Source organism: Mastomys coucha, unplaced genomic scaffold (genome assembly GCF_008632895.1).
Source record: "Mastomys coucha isolate ucsf_1 unplaced genomic scaffold, UCSF_Mcou_1 pScaffold6, whole genome shotgun sequence".
Lineage (NCBI taxonomy): Eukaryota > Metazoa > Chordata > Mammalia > Rodentia > Muridae > Mastomys > Mastomys coucha.
This window is the reverse complement of record NW_022196912.1, coordinates 56,721,971-56,748,660: the sequence shown is the minus strand read 5'-3', so window position 1 is coordinate 56,748,660 and position 26,690 is coordinate 56,721,971. Positions and strand designations below refer to the sequence as shown.

The 26,690-nt window shown below is 37.9% G+C and overlaps 1 protein-coding gene across 9 annotated transcripts in view; it reads right to left on the bottom strand.

Annotated features, from left to right (window-relative positions):
• The window catches only part of Immp2l (inner mitochondrial membrane peptidase subunit 2), an 884,186-nt gene that overhangs the window by 777,578 nt on the left and 79,918 nt on the right, over window positions 1–26,690 (bottom strand). For all 9 annotated transcript variants that reach the window (XR_004114576.1, XR_004114574.1, XR_004114575.1 and 6 more), the window contains exon 4: window positions 24,971–25,074. Coding sequence is in view for 4 of the 9 variants with exons in the window: in XM_031357240.1 (XP_031213100.1) it covers window positions 24,971–25,074 (104 nt within the window). In the remaining 5 variants the exon portion in view is untranslated. The remainder of the gene's footprint in view (window positions 1–24,970; window positions 25,075–26,690) is intronic.

Sequence of the window (26,690 nt, the reverse complement as noted above, 5' to 3'; positions counted from 1 at the left end):
TTTTTTTGCTTTTTTTATTTGTTTGTTTGGTTTTGGTTTTGGTTTTTTTTCCAGAAAAGCTCTTATAGACACCCATGAACCAGGGTCCTCCTTCCCCGTCTCTCCCCTGCCTACCAAGTGTGTTTTGTCCTGGACACCGTGCTTCCTGACTTACTGAAACCAATCAATAGAAAATAAGTTGTTCAAAGAAAAGTAATATTCACATTTATGCAAATAGTACTGTAAGGCTCACTACAACAGAAATAAATGGAAAAGTATCATTAGCCAGCTTTGAGTGGAAGCAGAAAACTTAATCTTCCTGCCTCTCAAAGCAGCATAATATACCTGATCTCTAAGTTCTGAGGTGATGGTGGTAGTAGTGGTGTTTTCCTAATTAAAAACTAGTGTTCCCAAAACTTAACAGAGCTTCAGTCAGATCACCCACTAAATTTTGATTTTTAATTATTTTCACAAGGTATTGAAATAAAGAGGAAACTGTATATATAAAACTGACTTTTAGATTATAGAGTCAGCTAAGACCATCAGAGCATTAGAGAAATATGAGGCTATCCCAATGACAGGCTCACGAAAGATGCGGTCTTTACCAGTGTCAAGCTACAAGGTTCTGAGGATAATGGGATCTGTGCAAACAGGCTTCCTCCACGGCCCCTGGAGGTGCGAAGGGCACTGGGGTGTTTCACTGGCCTGTAACATGCATCCTTTGTATTCGGTCAGCCACACGTTTCTCATTACGAATGCCCTAGTTCTCGCCAGAGAAATACTATGAAATCTCCTAATGTCACTAATTTGTCCCTTAAAGCAAATATATAAAATACTTTATGATACATGAGAAATGGTCACTAGATCCTTTACTTGCTTCAGGACATGGAATATAAATCACAGAGTTTCTAGAAGGAACTGTACAACCTAGATATTTTTTTGTCGAAAAGATTTAAACATGAATTTGCTTTACCCATGGAAAGCATTCTTCAAACTTCAAGGTACAAGTTGGTTTGTCAATAAGTATATAAATAAAACTGGGCTTTTGACCCCTTAGCATACATTATTTCTTCATAAAAACAAATGCTTTATATATATTTATATTAAATATGCACATTATTTCCACTTAATTTTTGTCTTTAAAACTAGTTTCCTTTAATCAAAAATCTGAGCATCTTTTGACATTTATTTACACTATGTACATATATGAACACATGCATGCGGCATGGTGCACATGAGGAGGACGGAGAACAGCTTGCAGGTGTCCACTCTCTCCTTCCAACACATGGGTTCCAGGGATCCAACTCAGGATATGGCAAGTAACTACAGAGACATCTCATGAGCCCAGTTTTTTAGATTATTATTATTATTCCTTCAGTAATATCCATGCTAAGCTTTCTCTTTCAACTCAATACTATAATATCCTAAATCATAAGGGGGAAGACTCTAAATTAGCAGTAAAACTACCCTTCACTCTTACCCTTTCCCTCTTGGCTCTCCTTCCCCTCAATGAAACAATTTGCTCAGCAGTTTTCCCAAACAGCAACTTCTCCTGGCTGTCCCACCCATCCACTGGTCCGACTGTTCTCTTCAGGATCCACTCCCCCTCCCCATCATAGCCACCTCTCTGTAACACTCTAATTCTCTCCTTCATCTCTCTTCACATCTACATTTCCAGTTGCCTGCAGAGACGTCTACTTTCAAGACAACCTTTCAGAACTGAAAATCTTCAATTTCTCTAAATCCCACTAAGTGCCTGTGTATGCATGTATATTTTGAGAACATCTAATTCCCCCACATAATTCTCACTGATCTGGAATCGTTATCATTTTCCAGTAGTTAGGCCAGAATTATGCTTCTTATTTTACATCACCTAGCAGATGAGTTTGTGATAGTCTACAATTAAATATTTTAAATGCTATTTCTCTACTGGACAGTGGTTTCTGATTTTTATAATATGAAAACATCATTCACTACACATGATTTTTTTCATAGTTAATAACATATCCTTAGGCTATTAGTCCAGAAGTAGAATTATGGATCAAAGGTATGCACTGCTAAGGGTCCTGATTGAAACTGATAAGGTAATTTTTGAAACAGATTGTCACAACACAGGCTCCATGGTCACAAGGTCTTGTTTCACGCCTATTCCAGATGCTGGCGAGCCAACAATAAAAGTACTAAGTACTTACTTCATCAAGTAAATGACTCAATCAACCCATTGAAGCTCTGAAATATTTCTTTACACAGCTTGTTATAGCTTGACACAAATCTCCATTAACAGTAACATGCTGCTGTTTGACTAATGACACAAGAGCAAGTGGCTAAGTAAACATCTAAATTCTTTTATCATGTCCCTTTCCCTGTAAAAGCAACAAAAATGAGCAACAGACATTTCTAATGTTATTATTTATCTTCACCAATTTCTTATACTAAAATGTCACTTTTCTTTAAAATGAATCATTTTTATCCGATTAGAAAAATCACAGGATACCTTGTAAAAGGAATGCAGATGTGTTCAGTTCTTGTTTGGACAACTGCTTGCTGAGATTTCATAGGCTTAGCTTCCTGCCATTTCTAGGAAGCACAATGCCATACAGGCTTCCTGGTCCACTGCCTCTTAACTGCCTCCTCTTCAGCAATGTTCCTTGAGCCTTAGTTCAGGGGCTGTGTTTTAGATGCTGTCCGTTGGGACTGGGCATCACATAGTCTCTCGTTCTCTGTAGTTTGATTGCTTGTGGTCCTCTTTAATTGTCTCTATCTGTTGCAGAGACAAGTCTCTTTGATGAACGGTAAGAGCTACCACTTACCGTAGTTATAAGAATTAATAAATATAAAGAATTATATGCTACCAAAAAAGCTATTTCTCTAGAGAAGAACTCTTTCAACTGGGTATCCAATGACAAGTGGTCAGCCCTAAAGTCATATGACTTCAAGTATACAAGTAACATTATATGAACTGAACAGGTTATGTTTATAATGTTTATGAAGAGAAAAATTAAAACACTATATATATAAAATTGATATATAAGTATATATAATTGAGATATAAATATGGCCATTAATTTGAGAGCATGGAAGGGATGGAGGGAGGAACAAAAAGACGGGAGAAATGATATAATTATAATTTAATTCCAAAAAATAAAAAAAATTAAAGATTTATTTGAACAAAAGATTTTTTAAAATGAAACACACAGAGACAAAATGCATTGCCTCTTCTAAGAATCCAGGAAAAGGCCTGAGTCCAGGAAGTATCTGGGGTACTCTGCTCCAGAATCAAGCTAAGTGCAAAGGAAAGAAACCTTTAATTTAGAGAATTCTAAGATGGCAGTTGTGAGATTTCAGTTAACTAAAGACGATCCACAGAGTAGCTTTTAGATTTTTATTTCAGTACTACAGACCTCTAAGTTCAACTAGAAAAGCAGCAATGTGCTTTGTTTCCAAAATCAGGTCAGTATGAGGACAGAGTGGGTGCAAGATCATAGGCAGAACCTCGGGTAGAAAATGGAACTCCCATCAAACTCACACACAAACCCAGCAGAGTAACTTATAAAAGCCCAGGTACACAAATTTAGTGTATGAATAAAATTTAACTATTATTACTTGAATCCTATAAAGAATTTTCTTAAATACAGCTAAATGAGCAGTGTTTATGCTAAGCAGTGGTGGTGCCCAGTACTCAGGAGGCAGAGGCAGGCAGATCTCTGAGTTCGAGCATAGCTAGGGCTACACTGAGAAACCCTGCCTCAACCCTCACCCCCACAAAAAAGAACTGTAATGCTATGTCCAAGAACTTAAGAAAGTTACAACAGAAATGCACAACAAGAGCTCAGTAAGGGAAGGCGCTTGCTGCCAAGCCTGAAGATTTGAGTTCAATACCCAGGACCCACCCTTTATAGAAGGGGAGAATTAATACTCAAAAACCGTTCTCTGACCATCCATGTGCCACACATATAACACACAAAATATTTTTAAATGTAATTTTTAAAACTGAATAAAGAAACATGAAACAAGTTTAAAGTTTCATGTTTAAAGTTTATATTTTCATGTTTAAACAAGTTTAAAGAATCATGTAAAAATTTTAAAGCTGGGAGAAAAAACAGTACTTTTTAAAATAACTGTTATATTTCTATTTTTAAAAAAAAGTATTTGTGGGAGATTAAAAAATATTTTTCCTCTCTTTAAGTGGCAAAAAAAGACAAGTTAACAAAGGAAAAGTAAAAATCTGATCATGTGCAAGTTTTCAGTAAGGAAAAGCTTTTCAAACTCTTCCTTTGATATTGTTTGTCCTTGTCCTTAATCCCCATGGTTATTATAATTGTCAGAATCAGGAAGCAAGATTGACTACTAAATATTATATCCTTTATTTTATCAAAATGCAAGCTTTTTGTGCTTTTTTTTTCTACAACTAATTAATGGCTAACTAACTTTAGAGAATATAGAATGTATAAAACAGAAGATAAAAGAGGAAGAAAAGCACACCATAGCCCATGTAAGCCACATTCACACACAGAAAAAGACCACACTCTAGCCCATGTAAGCCGCATACATACACAGAAAAAGACCACACCATAGCCCATGTAAGCCACATTCACACACAGAAAAAGACCACACCATAGCCCATGTAAGCCGCATACATGCACAGAAAAAGGGAACAAGGAAAGAGAATGAGGGAGAGAGGAACCAGAAAGCAAGCTGAGGCTGGGGAGCATACAGACCACAGAGGAAGATCTGAAACTGATAAAAGTGACTTTTAAAGGCATTTTTATATTTATGTATGGATTTAAAATCCATGTACTTTACATGATATATTCTTAAAATAATCCAAATGCATAATTTTTAAATGCAAAGATAAATCTCAAAATAAAATCTATGTTATTTGATTTGCTGATCACAACTTTAAGCTATTTATTCTTAGGTCTGATACTTCAAACTGAGGCTGGCAACGAATGCTGGTCAAGGCACTGTCCTCCCCGTCACAGGAATGTCTAATGCTCCTGTACCTTCACATGCCCACTTAGAAAAGACCCAGGAAGATAGCAGGTAGAGTGGGACAGGGTGGACAGTTTGATAGACTGCATGAACCTAACAAAGTTACCTCCCCTCTCTTCAGTTTTAGGATTTAGTAAAAGACAAAGACCTGAAGGGAGAACTGAATACAGTTATATTTACTAAATGTATATACTTCCATAATCAAACATTAACTGATAAATCACAAACGCTTGTCTCACAAATTGCAGAACTTAAGAGATAAGACTAGTAACTCTGTGTAAAGAACAGTGTTTAGGCCCAGCACAATGGCTCACCAAGTAAGGGCACTTGCTACCAAGCCTGATGCATGAATTCAAGCCCCAGAATCCTCACATTAGAAAAGAGCAATGTGGCTTCCATACACTGTCCTCAGACCTCTACATGTATGCTATGACAGAAATTTTCTCCATTTCTATCTCCCCGTCTCTCTGCCTTTGTGTGTCTCTCATACACATACACACACACACACACACACACACACACACACACACACATGCCCATAAAACAAACAAACAAACAAAAACAAACACATGAATGTTTAAAACTGGAGGAGGAGGAGAAATGCAACAGAAGACTCTAGCTAAACAAGTTGGCTATATGGAGTAGGGAAGGTGGCAAGTTCAAACCCAGCCTGGAGAACATAGTGAGACACTGTCACAAAACAACAACAAAAGCAGTAGACGCTTTTAGACTGTGTCAGCATGAAACCGGATCGACTGACAGGCAGATTACACAGTGAACAGAAGAGCCTAGAGGAGGAGGCCCTTGTCTCAATCCCTCTCTTGCTCTTCAGAGTTACTTGTAGCAAATCTCTAGGTACTTCAATTTCCCCCTGTACACTAGTCCTTACCTCACAGGGTTAGTGGGAAGATTAATTTAGATCACATATGGAAAGTGGTTGCACCAATCCTAAAGACATGCTAGGCCCTCAAAACTTTCCATTCTAAAATTTCAATTGCATACACGTCTCAGAAACATATACAGCTTTATCACAGATGGCATTCATTTTAAAAGAGATATTTTGCCGTAACTGAAGATTATTTTGTTTGCTGTTTTCTGAGATATTGCTCATATTTAAGCACAACATCCTCGCCCTGAAAGTCAAGGCAGGAAATCCAGGAGTCCAAGGACATGCCTACCTCTCCTACATATATACTGGGCTTGAGGCCAGTGGGGACTGCATAAAACAGAGAGAAAGAGAACTAGCCAGATTCAGAAAGACAATATTGTATATTTTATCTTATATGTAGAATTTATATTTAAATGTGTAAATGCAATAATACATAATAAATAAAACGTGTGGATGTGCATGTGTGGGTGTGTGCAATGAAAAGGAAGAATGATGATAAAGAAGATGTAGCAGTGAGTTTTGCTATTCCGCTTTGGATCCCTGCAGGTCACACTCTTCCAGCCAAAAACCTAGCAGCTCTTTGGATCCAGGAATGAAACACACACACACACAGTTAATACACCGTGGTGACTCAAGTTCAAGCCTGGGCAGTTCCAATCCTCTGCCTGCTATCCCAGACCCAATCGGGGGAGTGGCCAGTGGGCACTTAACTGAATTCTTAATGGTTCCCTGGTTCGCTCTCCTGCAGGCCTCAGTCTGATCATCTCCCACTGCATCATGGCGTCTCTCCTCTTCTCTCCCACCCCATATCCCTTTGACCAACCACTGGCTGCTGGCATCTTTATTGCTCAATCAAAACCAATTGGGGACAAGGACCTTCAGCATCTGGACACACAGATTCCCAATTAAAGCAAAGCATTAGACCCAATCCCCAAGCGGAAAAAGCAACCTAAAGGTCACAACGGAAACAAGAAAGGCTAATGCTACAAAGGACTCATGAAAGAAGAAAGTGGGAGCAGCAAGCATGGGGGAGGAGAGAATGGGGGCTTGTTTGGGGAAAAAGAAAAACAATATACACTGATATATATGGATGAAAATGCCCCAGTAAACTCCATTTTCTTATACACTAAATAAAAAAAAATGAAAAAGAACATCCTATCCAGTTGAAATAAGGTATGGGTCCAGAGAAACTGAGAAAGATAAAGTTAAAATATTAAGGAACAGGTAACAGTAATGCTAGCTACTTTGAAGATTACTCTCTATTTGCTTCCATCAGGGGATCTACTATTCTCCTGTAAAAGTCTGTTGAGTAGAGGCTAACCAGGAGAGTTCTCTATGTCAGCTTCCAAGTATAGAAAGCATATCTGTAATAATGAGTACACCAGTCATTGTTAGTGGGAGCTTATCAACTCTTGCTTCCCAGGGACTAAAGCATCCATACAAAGAATGTTTTACAGAAAACAAGATATACACTTGCTAACCTAGTTACAGGTGTTATATAAACACTCCAATTTATTACTATGTAGAGAGGATGCTGCAGGTCATACTAACTACACTTGATATCTTATTCCCTTCAGTGTTCAACAAGGAGCCTAAAATTATACCACGGCAAATATTTTGAGGTCTTACAGGCTTTTATAGAAGAAGTAAAATATTAAAAGGGGTGGTTAGCATTAAAAATAAGACAATGAAGTAGGACTACTATGCTATACAAGAAGACAGCAGAAGCCAACAGTAGTTCCAAGCGGGAACATCAGTAATGAGGCAAATGAATTAAAGAAAGATCATTGTGGTACCTAAGCTACAGCACCACAAAAGTGAGAAGTAGAATATTCAATAGACATACTGCAGATGAACCCCCAAAGACTACCTACTAGGATGCAAAACTGGAGGAATTGAAGTTAACGTCTCTAACTTAGATTTCTGAATAAGCATATTGTGGGAGGAACTGATAAGGAGCAGAGGGCACAAATCCAGGATGAGGAAGACTGATAAGCAGGACTGAGCTGGAGGAACCTACAATGTTTCAGCATATACGCTTATCAAGCACACAGCCAGAAAATACAAGCACAGGAGACTTGGGGGACCATCAAGAAGATAAGAAGGTCAAGAGTCATGGGCACAGGCAAAAGCGAAGGGCAAGAAGGGGGTGAGGAAAGCAGACAGCGCCCTAAGAGAGCACAGGAAGGCCAGGCATAACAGGGACAAAGAAATATAAAAGAGAAAATGCTCCCAACAGCAATTTCTGCTAAAAGAGCACTTCAGTGTCATATTGTAGCCAATAGACTTATCAATGAGGAGGTCTGGGAATTGAGGAATTATTCCAAGAAGTGGCAAAGACTATTAAAGATAGAACAACTCGAATTTCACCAGGCTGAGGTGAAACAACACCAAGAACTAAAAAGAATTCACAGGCACTCCTGCCAGATATTTAGAAGTAAACAAAATTCAGTTTTAAATCACGACAGATTATGCAGAACTCAAACCGCTACATTTCTAGATAGGAGAAAGAGAAAGAAACTAGAAGTCTCGCTCTAAAATCTCTAAATGTGTTCACTTCCCGGATATGATAATGCCAGAACGTCAGCCACAAACCCGGATCAGTAACCCAAAACCTCTTTAAGGGACAGAGCCCTCAGGGTCCTTGCTGGGCTGTATAGATCCATAGCAGATACAGAACGTAGCATTTCAAATTTAAAAAATGAAATAGTATGGGTGTTTTTTAAAAATAAACTATATGTATACTGACTTTGAATATGTTGTGTTGAATAAATTACCTAAAGTTCAGTTTTGTTTTGTTTTTACTTTACTCAAATAAATTCTCTAGAAGAACTAGAGACTTCACAACTATATTGATGGCTGACTATATAACAGGAAATAAATAATAGGCTGAAAAAAAAGAACAAAACAAAACAAAAAACAGTATTCAGAAGCATTCTTCAGAGCCCAATCTATCACTTATAGAAAGGTCAGCAGGTCAACTTAACGATTTCACCATTGAATAAACTAATGTCTGGCCTGTTCAAGTAGCTCGCTCAGGTCACATAGGTACTTAGAAACAAACTGAAGACTTCAACCTAGGCTATGAGATTCTACCTCCAGGAAAATCAGTACAAAAGTATGTTTCAATCTTAAAATACAGTATTAATTCAACTCACATACAGCTGTGTCTATGCCACACTTTATGAAATAACTTGCAAAAAGTATAACCCTAAACACCTTAAAATTACCTCAACTAACGTAGTTCTTTGGTTCACCAATCTGTAATTAAATGCTGAATGTTTTAATGTATAGGAGCTCACAGTTTGTTTTTATTTTCACTGTGGGTATATTCAACCTGACCCAATTCTACACTAACTTTAAAGATAATAATAATTATCCATAAAAGCATTTCCCTTTTTAAAAGAGAGTCATGGTATCTTCCTACCTGTTGGCTGTCTTCCATAGTACTATGAGGTGTTATGTAGAATACTGGAAGAAAAATGTCATCAACCCTCTTACCCAGTGGTGAACACTGCAAGCTATAACAAATTGGAAAGGGTACCCACCAGTGGGACAGTCAATTACAAATTGCTTTCTCAGTGGATTTAAGTCCGGTTCCCTAATTAAAAAACAACATATTACTGATATTGTAAATATCACCCAGAACCCACAGTGAAAAACTCATAGGCCCTAAGGGTCAACCAACTACTATATTCTGCTAACTGCCCACAGTATCAAACGTCCCTCATAACTCATGTCTCTATTTGCCTAGATTACTGCAGCTCTCATACCTCTTTACAAAGTTTCTTTGTACAGCACATGATGCAATACAGAAGCTCATAATTGATCAAAGTACACAGAATAATTCTGGGGCATGCTCATCTGCAAATAAGATACATATGTCATACACCCTTCCCAAGGCTCGGGGAACATCATGGAAGAGAGGTCTGAAAGACTGTATGAGTCAGGGTTCAAGAAGATGGATCAAAGTAGTAATTGCTGAACATGACTCATGAACTGGACCACTGCACTAGTGAACTGACTGCAATGTGTTTGTCTGCATAAAATATGCACAGGGTCAAGCCAGACAACAATCTAGCATGGAGATGGGAGGGGCACATGAACCCCAACTCTTGGCTAAGTGGCTATTGACTGTTGATAACTTCTGGTAGCCAACGAGACTATTTTCTTTAGCGGTGAGGCCCTACAGTAGCAGTTCTCAACCTTTGGGTTGCCACCCCTTTGAAGTCAAAGGACTATTTCACAGAGGTTACCTAAGATCATTAAAAAACATAAATATTTGCATTACAATTCATAACAGTAGCAAAATTACAGTTATAAATTGGCAACCAAAATCACTTTGTGGTTGGGGGGGGGGGGTCACCACAACACAAGGAATGGCGTTAAAGAGCTACAGCATTAGGAAGGCTGAGAACCACTCCTCTACATATGTATGTGGTCATAAGTAATTGGAGTTTGTGACTTATTTTTAAAAAATCAGGAATTAGGAAAGGATGGAGAGGTTAACGGTGGATCAGAAAGAAGCCAGCAAAGGAGTGGGGCTGAATATGATGAAAACACATTGTATGAAATTATCAAGAAAAACAAAAATATTAAGTTATAATACCTATCTGAAGATGACATGAATTTGACTTTTGAATTAGCAGCATGAAATAACAAAGAACAATATGAAGAGAATAATACTGATAACTATTACCAAAGTACATAACACACATGTACCCAAGGGTCTATGGAAATTACATAAGACAAATGTACCCAAGGGTCTAAGGAAACCTACTATTTAGTATGATTTTAGAAACCTAGGAGAATGATCCAATGAAACCCCCTATATTCATCTCCTGCATGTGCAAGTTCAAATGATACCCATTTTTTGATTAGTCTATACATTAAATCATTGCATAAAAAATGTAAATACTTTATCTAGAAAAATTCAAATAATTCACCTGTCTTCCGTTAATATCTGCCATTTGGCTGTGACATCCAAGATGTAATGATGCTCATTAGTATAATATTAATAAAAGATAAAAATTACAAAGGTGAAAGTAAAACTAAAATACATAATAAACTGCATTTCAAATTCTGGCAAGATTTCATGTCCTACCTTATTCAATGAAGCTTTGAAAGTCTCACTGAAATAATGTGATATACATCAACCACAAATCAGGATCACCCACTATAACCAACAGAAATTTGTATTTGCCTACAAAGTCTTCAATGCTGTAACTTACTAAAAATCTAATTATTCTTTCCTTTTAAAACAACTATCTATAACAAACACAAATAAGTAAATTAATAAATAAGCCAGCCAAGAATGGTAGTATATACCTAGAGTCCCAATTCAGGAGGCTGAGACAACAGTAATCAGGATAAGGTCATCCTGGACTATAATGGAAAGACACTGTCTCAAAAATAAGTTAATCAATCCATTAATGATAAGAAAGGTATGAAATTCTTTTTGCTAACTCCCCAGATTAAACTGAGCAACACACAGTCTTTTAGCTTGTTCAAACTGGTTTGTTATGTGAATTAATAAGCTAATCGTGAGAGTTATTTCTTTTCTGGAGCTACCATTCTCAAATACAGTGTTAATATAAGGAATAAAGGTTTCCTGATCAGATATGTTCATTTCACTGTGCACATATATTCAGCATTTCTCTAATGGATAAAATTACTTTTGGCATTCCAAAACGGCAGTATTGATAAAGTAAGGCTGCTTCGCACTTCTCAGCTCTATCTCACCTACACCATCACCTGGTAAGAGGCTGCTGGGCAAGCTTAGTGAGTAGAATCAGATGTGTACAGCGTGGCTGCTTTTCACAGGATTTGATATACATATTTTCCTCTGCCTTGCTCTCTGTGGTCCTTCACATTCTATGAGGCAGTGTGTTTACCTATTGTAGAGTTATTGCACTCTGGACTCCTATTATGACAGCCTGCCCCCAACCTGTTGTTACTTCCCCGATACAGAGCCAGGTCTCAATGTATCTATAAGAGTTGGCTTGGAGCTTGGAGGTTGGTTTCCGTTTTACATACTTGTAACTTGTCCTTCACAGCTTACAAGAGAGCAGGCGATCAGCACTGTGCCAGTGTCCTTCCTCTTGGTGCAGAATAATTTAACATGAAGGTAAAGCAACGGCTGTTCCCGCTATGCTAGCTGATGAGAGTCACAGTGGTATTCACGTCAACCTGCTTCATGCTAAGAATAATTGACAGCTAATGGTGATTAAAGGCACACACATGAATCGTAGATTCAATACCAATGTTCTAGAAAATATGTACCAAAATAGTATTTCCTAGGCCTTTACGTGGCATAAAGCCTACAATTTGGTAAAAAGGGCTATGATTAACTCAGCATCACAAAGAGATAAAGTTGCTAAATCCAGTCACAGTATTTCATTTTTCACTACTGGTGAAAATCTGACTCTTTGCATTCCTCTGGCACAAGCTAATGTGAGGTTTAGACAATGTTATTCTTACAGAACACATAGCTTAGATCCCTGTCTGAGACCTACAGAGCTATGCACCACTTTGTCCATGTAACTATTCACTCTTGCCACAAATTTTGACACATGTCAGCTTTTATACTGTCTTGTTCCTTCTCTGGTAAAGTATGGAGCCTTCTTTAAAATCCACTTTCAAGTCAACCTGCTCTTCATTCAGCTCCCCTATTTCCAGTAACTCACTTATTTCAGTATTACGTCAATAGTTTTCCTGACCGTCCTAAGTTCATGTGTCAGGTTCTCCTCTGCTTTGACCACATAACACACGATTAAAGACAATACCTAGAGGCAGGCACTCTATTGTGACACTTGACATTAGGCACTTTATGCTGCTACGCAGATGGGAAGCTGGAACGAAGTTCTGAGGTGGATGGCCTGACTAGCATTGGGTGGGAGGGGATCATTTGTAGTGATTGCACATTATTAATCTGCATCATATAACTATTACCTTCAGAGTTGATTTCAAGTTAGCCATGATCCAACTGACTGTGGAATTGGGAAATGGTGCTCTACACAGTTGTAGAAGCCAGCACAAGTTGCTGCAGCATGCTTGACACAATTGCCAACCTAGTGAACTTCAAACTTCCCCGTCCACACACCCACACTGGCCACATTCCTGACAAGTTTCAAAAACTGTCCATTTTAAATTTTATCTTACTCAGCACACTGTACCCAACAGAAGAGTAAGTTCCATGAAGGGGCAGACTTAGTCCATGGTCTTCACTGTTGTCTTGACAAGTGACCAACACTGCACAAAACAGGCACATGGAAAATATTTGCTTGAAGAACTGTCAATATTTTTAAATATAATAAACCATTATAATATACTATATATAAGCTGGGATGGAGCATAAAATAAGTTTAACTTGTATCTATGACAACTGAAAATAATCAACATAGAAAAAAAGTTTCTCTAAGTTTCTCTTGAAACATATTTTCAAGTTAAAGGATGCTAAGGAAGTTAGCAGCTACAATTCCTTTATTTCTCTGACAATGAAACTGGGACTGGGGGTGTAATGCAGCCCTACAGTGCTTAGGCAGTGTGAGCATGGCACTGGGTTCAAGTCCCAGTACCCTAAAAAGAAAACTGATCTGCAGATGTTAACTGACAAACTGACTAGCACATAATGCTCTAGTGACCAAGTGAGCCTAGAAGCTGGTCTCTTGGTGCACAGTCCAGTCTTTCTGACTCCAGGGGTAACCACCCCTTGAGTTATTAGCTATTTGAGTCAGTCTGAGCAGAGCTGCTAATATTATGAAGAAAGCTTTCATACTGCCTTAAGAGTGTTAATGTGCAACATTGGACTACATTTGATATAATGTCTAACAAAAGACAAGTAAAGCTAATTATAAGAATATCAGTGACAAAAGCAAGGTTATAATTAGAGGAAATATTTCTTTCTATATCAGATGACCTTTTCCTTAACATGGCATTATAAGCTAAGCCTGAATTCTAATTAATGCCATCTTTAATTCAGGAGTCATCTCTGAATTTAATTATTGTAGTACTTTTCTAACTCATCAATAGGTCAGTGGTCATATAAAATAATATCTGATATTGATTCTGGAAATAATTTCCAAAACCTTCCCATAATTTAAAGTTCATAGGAATAACATAAGTTTCAAATTGCAAAAAATGGACAAAAATCTATTTGCATAATTTTAGTATTAGAATAACCATGTACATGTAAATTATTTAAATATCCATAAGGACAAAAGAAGTCTTTCTTTTGACCATAGATTTTTTTTAAGCTAACTGTTTTTAATTAGCCTGAACTGAGATATACTTTGATGAACTCTGGTATCCTGTGCTGAATCTCTCTTGAGGACCCATCGAGTTGACAGTCCTATATCCAACCAGGAGAGGAAAATGAACTCAAATTTAAGAACTGATCGGTAACCCAGGGAAATCCTAAACACAAGAAATCCTTTTCTCTGTTTCAATATTTGTTGCCAATTAAAACTATAATATGACAAATTGTCTTCGAGAACGAGACCCCCTCACAAACAAGAGCCACAGTCTTCCCCAATTCAGAGCAAAAGTGAATATTCAGAGAGAATTACAGGAAGGTAAGTTCATTAGCCAATATTCTCCTAATACCTAAAGCAACTTTCTGATGTTTTTTTTTCCCAGTATGATTTTATTATTTCCCAATTATCCTTATTGGTTTTCTTTTTTCTTTTTCTTTTTTTGTTTGTTAAACTAAAGTTCACCCAAGCAGTTTAACTTTCCATTTAAAAGCATTACATATGCCGCCCCTTTGCTGATAATAGGCCTTTCTTTATTAACTGATTCCTCTCCCTGACTAATTACAAATCTTTCTGCCAAATTTGGATCCATTCTGTGACTAACAATGCTTACCTTCCTTAACTCAGTTAGCACGCTGCACTGTGACCAAAAATTAGCTTCCCTATTACTACTTTATGTTCTACTTGCTCTTTAAAGATCTTCCCATAGAATGATGAATGTTTAATAAACCTCGAATGTGTTCATGATTCTTATTTAGCCATGTGAGGAAATGTATGTGAGACAGACTAGTGACACTGAATTGTTTCCTATTGAATGGCTGTGGCTTTCCAGCATGCCCTGTACACAGATCTTTGCCATGTAACTTCTGACCTCTAAAAGCACAGAAAGCAGAATTATAATTTGCATATCCATAGCCAAACCAAACTGAGCCAGCATCTCCATCAGCAATTTTAGCATCCATATGTGTTTTAATAAAGTGAAACCTACAGCTGTGCCATCTGTAAATATTAATGCAGCCTCTAAATTTGAGTAAATCTGTCACTACATTATGCAAAAGAGAGCAGTCCATAATACGGGTCACTGAAGCTTCTCATTAATGGAAATAAACATTTCTTAAAGGTATATTCCTTCCCTTTTAGAAAGACATTTTTCTCCTGAGCTCCAAAGCTTCAATAAACCTTGGTGTCTCTTGCTCTAAACCCTCCCTTTCTCTTATCAGCCACAGGCACATTTCTAGCAACCATCACTTGCAATCAGCAAACATACAGTGCCTTTTCCTAAAAGAAAGAAAAATGGGAAGGTACCCACTGGCCTACATAAGCCTTTGTGCAAATTTAGTGTTAAGATTCCCTCCACATTTGCAAGGAGTAAGCTATGAAACAGAGTACTATACTATGTGCTTATACTATATGAGGCGCCATTCTTGTAAGACACTATGTTTGCTGGTGGGAAATGCATCAAAAGTTGACCAGAAATATAGTAGTAACTGTAAGACAGAAAAAAAACTGTAAACATTCTGATGGTGTGGCCCCCTAGGAGGCCAACCACACTCTCATAGACGGCCCCATACATGAGTGTATAGGCAGCATGAACTTGAAGAACTTCCTCCCCTGCATTCTTACTTCCTGATGCCCTGAGGTTCACATCCCCTGCATTCTTATGTCTTGATGCTCTGAGGTTCACATCTTGAAAGTCATCACATTTTGACTTGTTCTGTAAATTAATTCCTTCGGGACACCTTGGCCTGCACTGAGGCCTTTTCTCTTTTACTGGGAAGGTTATTTCTAATATGATAGAAATCTGTTTGAAAGACTTTTTTTAATTTTAATACTTTCAAGAAGCCATAAAGTTCCTGCCTGCCTTCTGTGAGGTAAAGCATCTGCTATTTTCCTGTTTGCTTCAGTGATGTGTGACGTTGTTATCTTTTAGCTATTTTGATAGCTAAAATCTATCAGTACAACATATACCCTAACATATATCCTGAAACATTGAAAGATATACCCTAACATACACACGCATACAAACACTCATATGTGCATGTATGCGTGCATGTGTGTCTGTGGGGGGGGGGGGCCCACATGTGTGTGCATGTGTGTGTGTGTGTGTGTGTGTGTGTGCGTGAGTATCCTACCATATACCCTAAAATTGTGGTGTTATTTGTATCCTGATAAAAACTTATTTAATCTGTGAGTTGGGTCTTTCACTAGTTTTTTAGAACTGTATTGCTGTTTTAAAAACTCCTCCCCTTTCTCTGCAACTCTAAGAAGATGGAGGGCAGCTTTTTTTTTTTCTTTTAGATATTTTCTTTATTTACATGTAAATTTCTCCATTCCCAGTTTCCCCTCCAAAAAACAAAGAAACAAACAAAAACAACAAAAACAAACCCCTGTTGCCTCCCACTTCCCCATGCCTGCCACACCGCCCTCTCCCACTTTCTGGCTCTGGCATTCCCCTACACTGGGGCACAGAACCTTCACAGGGCCGAGGTCCTCTCCTCCTATTCATGATTGAATTTGCAATCCTCTACTATACACATGCTGCCTGAACAATCAGACCCCTCCATGTGCAGTCCTTGGTTGGTGGTTGAGACCCTGGGAGCTCTGAGGGAACAACAATATGAACTAAGGAGGGCAGCTTTTGAACTAGCACTATAGTTAAAGCATCCACTGAGCATCCATTTCCTTCACCCTCCACATATCATCTACACACTTTCTATTGCACATCCCACAACTATTCCTATCACACCATTATTCTAACAGAGCTCACAATAGTTTTCATTTGTAGGACCCTTGAATTATAATTTTCTGATATAATTACCTATTCTTTCATCCTTTTTAAATGTATTGGTTGATTATTGATTACAATTACATGACAGTACATATCTAACCACTACACTACATGGACTGCTACACAATCATCTCTATCATTTACTGTTTGGTTTAGTTTCTCCTCCCTCCGGGTCCTGTTTTGATATACAATATATTAAAACCCAGGTATTGAGCTAAAAAGAAAAAATACAAAACTGTATCTAACATCTGCTTTTTCTAGCAATGACAATTAAAATGAAGGCATATCACCTTAAAATTGGGATAGAACTCATCAAAAGTACATAGGATAAATTTGTATGCCTATGGCTTCAACGATGCTTTCTGCATGTTATTTAAGCTAGTTATTATTTGAAACCCATAATAAGTCCTGTTCCCATTATTACAAATTCAAATTACTTCTCCCCAGATGAAGGAGAGATGGCTGAGAGGTTACAAGCACTTGCTGCTCTTGTAACCTCTGGAATTCAGTTCCCACAATCAATATCAAAACAGCTTACAACCTCCAGTAACTCCAGTTCCAAAAAATCCAGCACTCTCTTTTGGCCTCAAAACACATGTGCGTGCATGTGCGCGCGCGCACACACACACATACACACACACACACACACACACACAAATCTTTTACAATATGCTATTCCCCAACATCCCTTCCGTGTAATATACAGTGTGCACCTGAAGCCCCTCTTTAATGCCATCTTGCATATGGCCTTTGTTTTCTTTTTTCAGTCAAGTAACAGTGTCCTTGCAAATTATTCTGCTCTGCCATGCAAACAAAAACAGTGATCATGTAAGTACACAGCATCTCATAGAAGGCTGTCTGCCGATGCAAGTTTCTTTTGTGACAACTTTTATTTATCTCTCATAAGATGCAATGTTTGTGAAATGGGATGAACAGTGGCTACAGATAGCTCCTATAGTTACATTACCATAAAAATTTCAATAATTCAAAATTGAAATATATGATCATTGAAACATTTTGAAGTTATAATTTGTCTCTGAGCTAAAAAATGTTCTATTCCATAATTAATTAAATGTATAAGCATTGTGTAGGCAGTTTATCCTACTCAAGGAAACAAATTGCTATTAAGACTTGCTTTACAGACAGTGATTTTTTACGCACAGGAACAGTGTTTTTTTTTTTTAATCAGTTAAATCTATACTGAATAACAGCAACAACACTACCAGTCACTTTGTTTTTCTAAAAAAAAATAAAATTATCATTTGCAAATATAGTTAGTAATGAACATAAATTACTATGGATAATGTAAAGTGCCAAGAACTAATTTTTTTAAAGTAAAATGAGATGCAGGGGATTCAGCTTCACAGCAATTTACTGTCAACTAATAATTAAAAAAGAAAGAAAGAAAGAAACTTGGGCCCTTTACCCTACCAATAGTATTGCTCTGTGAGCTGCAGTCTTTCTGTGTGGACAAAATTGCCTACAAAATCAGAAAAAAATATTTGGTTTATGTAAAAATTAATTCAGAATGATCACCAATAGTAAGGACAGATAAATACATGCAATTATATTTTCCCAGTTCAACCGACAACTGGCTTTTAATACAATTATAGATTATTATTCAGTACTATCATTGCTCTGGGCATTTGTTTAAAAGCATGACTTTCCTTTTTTAGCAAACTTCAATTAATTTCCCTTGGTAGGTCAAGGGACCTTTAAAGATTTACAAGAACTTAAGACACAAGAACATGAAAGCCTTCTATCTTTTCCCCCTAAAGGCTCTCTTCTATTTCATCTGTTTCTCCAGTTCAAATCTCTGTAAATCTGCTCATATTTACTGCAGAAGATGCTGTCACCACCTTGGCCATCTGTCAAAAAGTGACAGAGTTTAACACGTCACAAGCCAGCTGCTGAAGTTATTTCCACACTCTATGTTCATAAAAAAGTCCCAGGGCTATTAATAAAAAGGCTACATTTTAGGATTCTTCATATAGGAATTTTGCTTTAGAAATGGGATAAGGAGAGATGTGCACATACCAGCGTCTGTGTGTGTGACTTCTTTGTTAAGAATTATCAAGTTGCTCAGCTACACCATGGGTGCACATGCACAGGGCATCATGATGCTTAAATATATATGATGCTTAAGTGGATGACTTTTGTGTAATACACTTCTGACCTTTGGCATGCCGTTGACTTACTCTGTCCTTAAGCAAATGATTTACACTCTGTAGACCTCAGTGTCTTTATCTATAGATTGAATATAATACTATTATCCTTTTGTGTTTATTTTTAAAATAAGGATTGTCTTAAGTTGAATGTAAAATATCTCCTCTTGGCCTTGACCTGGAACACCTGGTCCTTGGCTGGTGCAGCTGTTTGGAGAAAATGGCACCCAGAGGGAAGTCAGTGTGTTACTGGGGGACAGACCTTGAGGTGTATAGACAAGCCTTACTCCTAGTCTGTTTTCTACTTCCTGATCCACCCAAGTCAGCTATGAGCAAGCTCATACTGCCTCACCTCCAGGTTCTAGTTGCCACATTTTCCCCGCCATGGTAGATCCTCACAAATCTTGAGGCAAATTACCTCCTTCCTCCCTTAAGATGCTTCTCCAGGTATCTCATCAGAGCAATGAGAAACAAAACAAATATAATTTAGCACAATGAATACAGAATGCTTATTTCAGTGACTGAAAATAATACGTAGCCAATACTAAAACTGTATGGTTTTAGGGCCTATTCTCCCCAGTGTCCGGGATTTACCTACTGTAGAGCCAGCCTCTGCTACACAGCATTGTCCATCCTGGCTATCACCTCTGAATGATAGCAAATGAAGTCACCTGAGACATGCTCCAGGGTAACTGTAACTTGTAGTGGCAAAGGTTTAAACCACAGAAATAGAATAAATATCCTACGCACTTTTAAATTTTCTACATTGAAAAGAAAAAAATGAACAAGTAGGATGAACTGGAATAATGTATTGATTTGGCTAGAAGTTTCCAACTATTATTATTTACACAAATGGCAGTAGGCCCACTCACTACTCCATGCTACATGGACTGAGAAATCAGACAGTACAGGTCAGTATCATGTGAAATGAAAGTCAAAATCTCACTTTACAGATCCTTTGACATGTGCTTGCTCAGAATTCCACGATGCTAAAAATAAATACCTCTAGATAGTGGTAGGATAAGGAAAGGAAAGTCAGAACACTTTGCATACTGTGTAGTGTAATGAGGAGACAGATGCTAGCATGTTGAGAAGTCCGTCACACACCGACCTTCTACTCCAGGACTTTACACCAGCATCTGAAACCCAGCCCTTCTTCCTTCCTGTCCATTCTGGGTATATTCTTCAGCCTTTCCCTGGACTGCACGGCTCCACACCTTGTTTCTTAGAAGCTGTGCATTTAGTTTACTTCTAGAAGCCATGGACTCTTTTTGTCACTATCCAAGCTTGTGGGATGGATGGATAGATAGATAGGTAGATAGATAGATAGATAGATAGATAGATAGATAGATAGATAGATAGATAGATAGATAGATGATAGATAGATAGGTAGGTAGATAGATAGATAGATAGATAGATAGATAGATAGATAGATAGATAGATAGATGGACAGACAGACAGACAGATACCCTGAGCCTCTAATCAGCTCTTCTCATCTGAACGTCCTCCCTCCAGCCTTGCTGCCTTTTCTGCCTGAGTCTCCATTTCATTTAGCTGTCACCACTGCTGTGGCTTCCTCAGCAGTTCCTATCCCCATTTCGAAGCAGAATGGCCTTAAAGTTGTAATGGTTGAGTGTCATTCTGAAAAACAACTAGTCAGTAACCTTCAAAGGTGTTAATTTCATGAAAGATAAAAATGACTAAGGAATATTCACAGAATAGAAAAGACCAAAGAGAAATGAAAAATAAAGTGAATTACAAGATGCTTTGACCCCAGAAATCTAAAAAGATGATTAGTTAAAGGATTGGCAAATGACTAAGGTAGATAGTTAAATATATATCAATGTTGTTTCCCTAGTTTTAATAACTGTACTATTACTTTGATTGTGTAACATTTTATATGCAGTGGAGGAGGGAGAAGAGAATTCTCTATACTATTTTAAAAGCTTTCTTTAGGTCCAGTGTTATTTCAGAATAAAACATTTAAAAATAAATGTGAATACTCAAGATTTATTATAAAGCATATCTATCCATTGGACTGGCTTGGTGACATATTCTTTCTGAGAAACTGTGACCACTATGTTAAGCCTACTGCAGTAAGGCCATCACACAGGTTAATAAAAAGTCAATTCCAAGGTATAGAAAATCCACCTTAAGCACTACTATTAGACTGCAAATCCATTAAGAGAGTACAGTGCCACCTACATACATTCAGTAATACTAAGGACTTAATGACAGCAAATGATCCTGTGCCTAGCCTTTCATGTGACTCAGTAAATATTCCTTTTGAATTTACATAAGTGAATAATACACTTAAACAGTAACTCCACTAGGATAACTATTCAAAAAGAAAAAGACAGAAAAAGATGTTTAAAAAGATGTAAGGAGGCATACCCTCCGGGCATTCCTGCTCCCTCCTTACACCTGCCTCCCAGGAAACATCATTGGTCAACGCACTCTCAACCAAAGCTCATGCAGGAAAACTCCGTCTGTTCTACTATGTGATGTGCGTTTGCTCTTAGACACAGTAAATGAAGAAAGTATTTCATCCTGATGCAGAGGTACATTTATTCACATGTGACTTCTTTCCCCAATCATTAATGCTTTCCTCATTATTAACAGCAGCAGCAGGCCAAGTACAAGCAAGCAAGCTCAAGAAGAGTCAAGGTCATACAGTCGACCCTTCTCAATGAAGTAGTTATTACAGGGTTTAACCTGTTCTTTCTTCACACACACACTCTATTACTATTACTATTGGTGCATTTTGTACAGAATTTACATTCCTTTTCTACTTGCAACTTCTAATGGTTAACAGCTTCTGCACTGTGTCCTTGAGGACTCAGTCCTTTCCTTTAGCATCTAACAACAGCCTACAGCCTACCTTCATCTTTTTGGCTTTAACTATAAACCAGCCTTCACTATAGTGTACTTATTAGATATTTTGTATCTTTTAAGTTATACTATAGATACATATTACAGATAGATAGATAGATAGATAGATAGATAGATAGATAGATAGATAGACAGACAGACAGATGGACAGATAATATGTATAAATTGTAGATAGCCAACATTGACTTCTGGCCTCCACATACATGGGCATACATATATGCATAATCACACGCACATACAAATGAACAGGTATACACATACCCATACATACAAAATAAACCTCCAGAAATACAAATATAATATACTTACAATGCTATCTTCATTCATTCTGAACATATGAAAGATTGTGTTGGATTTTATTTTTAAAATAAAACATACCATCTTGCCTCCAGAGATTATTTGTGTATTGATGAGGCTTGTTAACAATAATTTGTAAGCAAAATGACAAAGTATATTTTATGTTCTCTTTAGAATGAATAAGTAAATATTCATTTCCACATTCATAGTACGTGTTTTGAAAAGAGAGCATGTTCTGATGTAACAATGAAAAGCATCACCTTGTTAAAAATAACATAGTGGTGCTTTTGGTAAGGAAGCAATGGTGCATGGCATGGATTAAATATATCGGTAAACATTTATCATACCAACATCAGTCTTCTTAAAGGAAGCAGTCTATAAATTGTATGAAAATATAAGGACAAATATCTAGAAAGCACTTTGCTCATAAAACTAGACAGAAAGTTCCATAATACAAGATAACTTTTATAGTACAACCTCAAGCTAGAGAACTGACTGCCAGACCCAGCCTCTCTCTCAAACACAGCCAACAGTATCAAATAATTATTACTTGTTGTTTGATGATACAATGCCAACACTAAGCATTCAACATGAATGAGGCCTGCTTAGTGACAAAGCATACTAAATAAAGTGTATGTCATCTCAACATGATGAAGATATAATACATAAGTTACTCATTCAAAATTCACTTCACCTGCAGTTTCAATAATTTAACAATCCCAATATAAATGTTCATTTAAATTAACTTATATAATAAAAATCAATCACTATAACGTTTACCTAAAAGAGCTGCGTTTTCCTTTAGAAATAAATCATTTTATGTCAGGATATGTTTACGGACTCACAACCCTGAATTTCAAGGAGCCATCTCACAGTAATTTTAATTTGAATTCCCTATTCAAAATTGCCTGCTATCTAGTCAGCATGTTTTCCTAGGGGGAGAAAACTGCGTAGCTGTCCCCTTGTAAGGTGACTTCTTTCACTTGGGTGGGTATCCTCTTCACCAACTAAGTGAGGATGTAAACTTGTCAAACCGAAGGCGTAAGAACAGTGTGCACATGATAAGTTCATCCCATGTGGAGGGGCTTATCAGAAGGTAGCAGAAGCAGTGCACCGAACTGAACCATACTCCAAAGAGAAGATCAACGCTAAAGAAAATTCTCAAAGCCGCAGAAGCATTTAATTCCCATTCCTGGCTGTCTGCCATCAGATTCACTCAAATATATTTATTTCATTAGCTATTAACCAGATGTAGGTAACGAGTTTTCAAATGAACCCTGGTAAGAGCAGTCTCGAAGGAGCCACACTTACAAAATATCTATGTCCAGAGGCATGCTCATCCACAGGTAAGGACGATCAAGTCGATACTGGATTTTTCTATGTATTAAAATTACCATCCAACAAGAGAAAAACTGCATTCCCCCTCATGAATAAAGAATAACTGGGAATTTGAAAGATTCTCAATAGTAGGTTTCATTGTCACAAAAATAAGCAACAATAACTCTTACTATATCCGTTGCTGCCCCATGTGCTGATTCCCTAAACCTAATGGTATCAGACTAGAACAGTTTTACAAGCAGCTGCAGCCAAGAGAAATTAGGCAAGTTCTGCCACAGTCTTCACTGTGGATTTTTTTAAAAAAACAGACAAAATTCTCTAAGCTAAACCACTACTCAAGCATGTGCGGGACTGTAGCCTATGTCACTGTATCAGCTGTGCACACCTTGACATTCCTCTTCTACAACCAACACTTGGGATACAACTTCTATCCACACGTAACATCATATTTTACAGAGAAACAGCGCCATCTTTTGATGCCAAACAAAAGCCCACAATACTAGTTTTTTAAACCCTTCTTTCAGGTAAATTCACAACATACACAACTGTCATTGGATTTTATATCATAACTCTAATCTCCTAAGAATGTTTTCATTCCAAAATTCACAAACAGTACAGAAGACTGCTTACCAAGGTGCAAATTTGTAAAATATTATAAAACATATCAAAAGCATCTATTTTGGATCAATAATATAATAATTTCTAATCACTATTTTTTAAACAAAATTTACCAATTATGTCATTCAACAGATATATATTAAATAAAACACTTGTTCTGGCATTTCTGTTAGAAATCAGGTGCTGCCTTAGCCTGCACACAGTAACTGAGCCCCAGCAGACATGTCATTACCAGCCACCACCAAATGTGACCTGCACACCCTTCCAAAGGTCTCTGCCATCAGACGGCTCTCTGTCTTTCTGTCTCTGTCTCTCTTGGTCTCTCTCTCTCTTTCGCTCTCCTGCTTATCTGTCTCTCTGTCTCTATCTCTATCTCTTGCTCCCCTACTCGTCTGTCTCTCTCTGTCTCTCTGCTGTCTCTCTCAATCTGACTCTCTCTCTTACTCTCCTGCTGTCTCTCTCTCTTGCTCTCCCTCCCTTCCCCCCCCACCACACACACATCTCCACCCTGAGACTTCTTTTCTCTCCCTGCCTCTTAGGTGAGCACCTGTTGGGTGCTGTGATGTCTGTAGCATTCCTTGGTCCTCACTGCTCAGGTACTTTTGCTGCATGAAACCTAACAATTGTTGTATCTCAATATTGATTATATTTAAGATGTGCTCATTAATATCATAATTGGACAGATAATGCCAGCAATAAATTATCAGCTAAGTCCAGAAAAACACAAAAACAAATACAGTTAAGTTTCTGGGTTACTTACACCAGTGACACAATGTCACCACGCTGTACTTCAAAATTCCTCACTTTCCAGTGGTTCAAAAGTACCACATCTGAGGATTGGCTTCCCCCAGGATTCAAAGAAGGCTACAAAATTAAAAAAAGATACATTTATCACTTGTAATATCTTTCAGTCTTTATGAGTGTACTTCATAGCTTGAGAACAAGTCAATAAAAAAAATACTACTATTGCACAATTCTAAAGTAAGAACAAATGAGTTTTCAGACAAGCTAACTAGGATTCTTCCAATATGAAAAGGAAAATAATAATAATAATAATCAATACTTATTACAAGGAAAATAAATATGCTTGAAATAAAGTCTTTACTAAATTCTAGTAAAGAGGTACATAAAGCTTAGTGAAGAATAAAACTCATGCAAAGAGCGGCTTGATTGTCCCAGGATAATATCCTGGTGGGACCTACTCCCACTTATCATTTCATATGGAAAGAGAGGAAATAATCCAATGTCAATTAGCAAAACATCTGTATGAAGAACCACCTGGAACAGGATGAATAGAGACGGGAAAAACACTAGCATATAGATTACCACCCCTCTTTTTCCAAGAGCGTGTACAGGTCCTGGTCTCAGTCTGTCCTAGAATTCAGACACTAGTTGTGCCTAAGGATGAATGAGGTGATAACTGGGAAGCACTGAGTTCACCGAGCCACAAAAATTTCATCTGTGACCCGTGGAACCAATATAGCTGCTGTCTTAGTCAGGGTTTCTACTCCTGCACAAACATCATGACCATGAAGCAAGTTGGGGAGGAAAAGGTTTATTCAGCTTACTTCCACATGGCTGTTTATCACCAGAGGAAGTCAGGACTGGAACCCAAGCAGGTCAGACAGCAGGAGCTGATGCAGAGGCCATGGAGAGATGTTTCTTACTGGCTTGCTCAGCCTGCTCTCTTATAGAGCCCAAGACCTCCAGCCCAGGGATGGCACCACCCACAAGGGGCAACTGAGAAAATGCCCCACAGCTGGATCTCATGGAGGCACTTCCCCAACTGAAGCTCCCTTCTGTGATAACTCCAGCCTGTGTCAAGTTGACACACAAAACTAGTCACTACAGCTGCTATTTGGATGGGGCAACAAATACTCAATGAATAACAAGTCCAAAATGGAAGGGAGGGAACAAAGAATGAGAACTATGAGGAGAGCGTTTTCACAACTATGAAAAATGGAAATGTGAGAAGCAGCAACTCTGTGATGACAGAATGGGCTCCCAATAGCTGAGGCTATTTGTTTCACTGCAAACTGATGGAGACAGCAAGAGGAGACACAACCAAGACATGGGCAAGGAAACATAGTAAGGGCCAGGCAGCCATGCACTGAAACAACAGTGACATTTTCAGCTTCCTCGGAATCAGGGCGATGGAGATGGTTCATGGCTGAGTGCTTGCTGCATATGCCAAAGAACCTGAATTCAGAGCCCCAAAATCCACATAAAGGGCACAGCTACACCAGCTGTAACCCCAGCTCTTGGGAGATAAAGGAGGCAGATCCCTGGAACTTATTGATCAGCCATCACAGCCAAAGAAGTGAGCTCCAGGTTCAATGATAGATTCAACCTTGGAAGAACGAGGTAGATATGTATCCATACTGGGAGTATGGTTGACCAACCAGGGGCCACATTGGGAAAGCAAACTCTCACACTTTAACAGCTATCAATTGCAATAGATCCTAAGCTAGGGGTGGGAC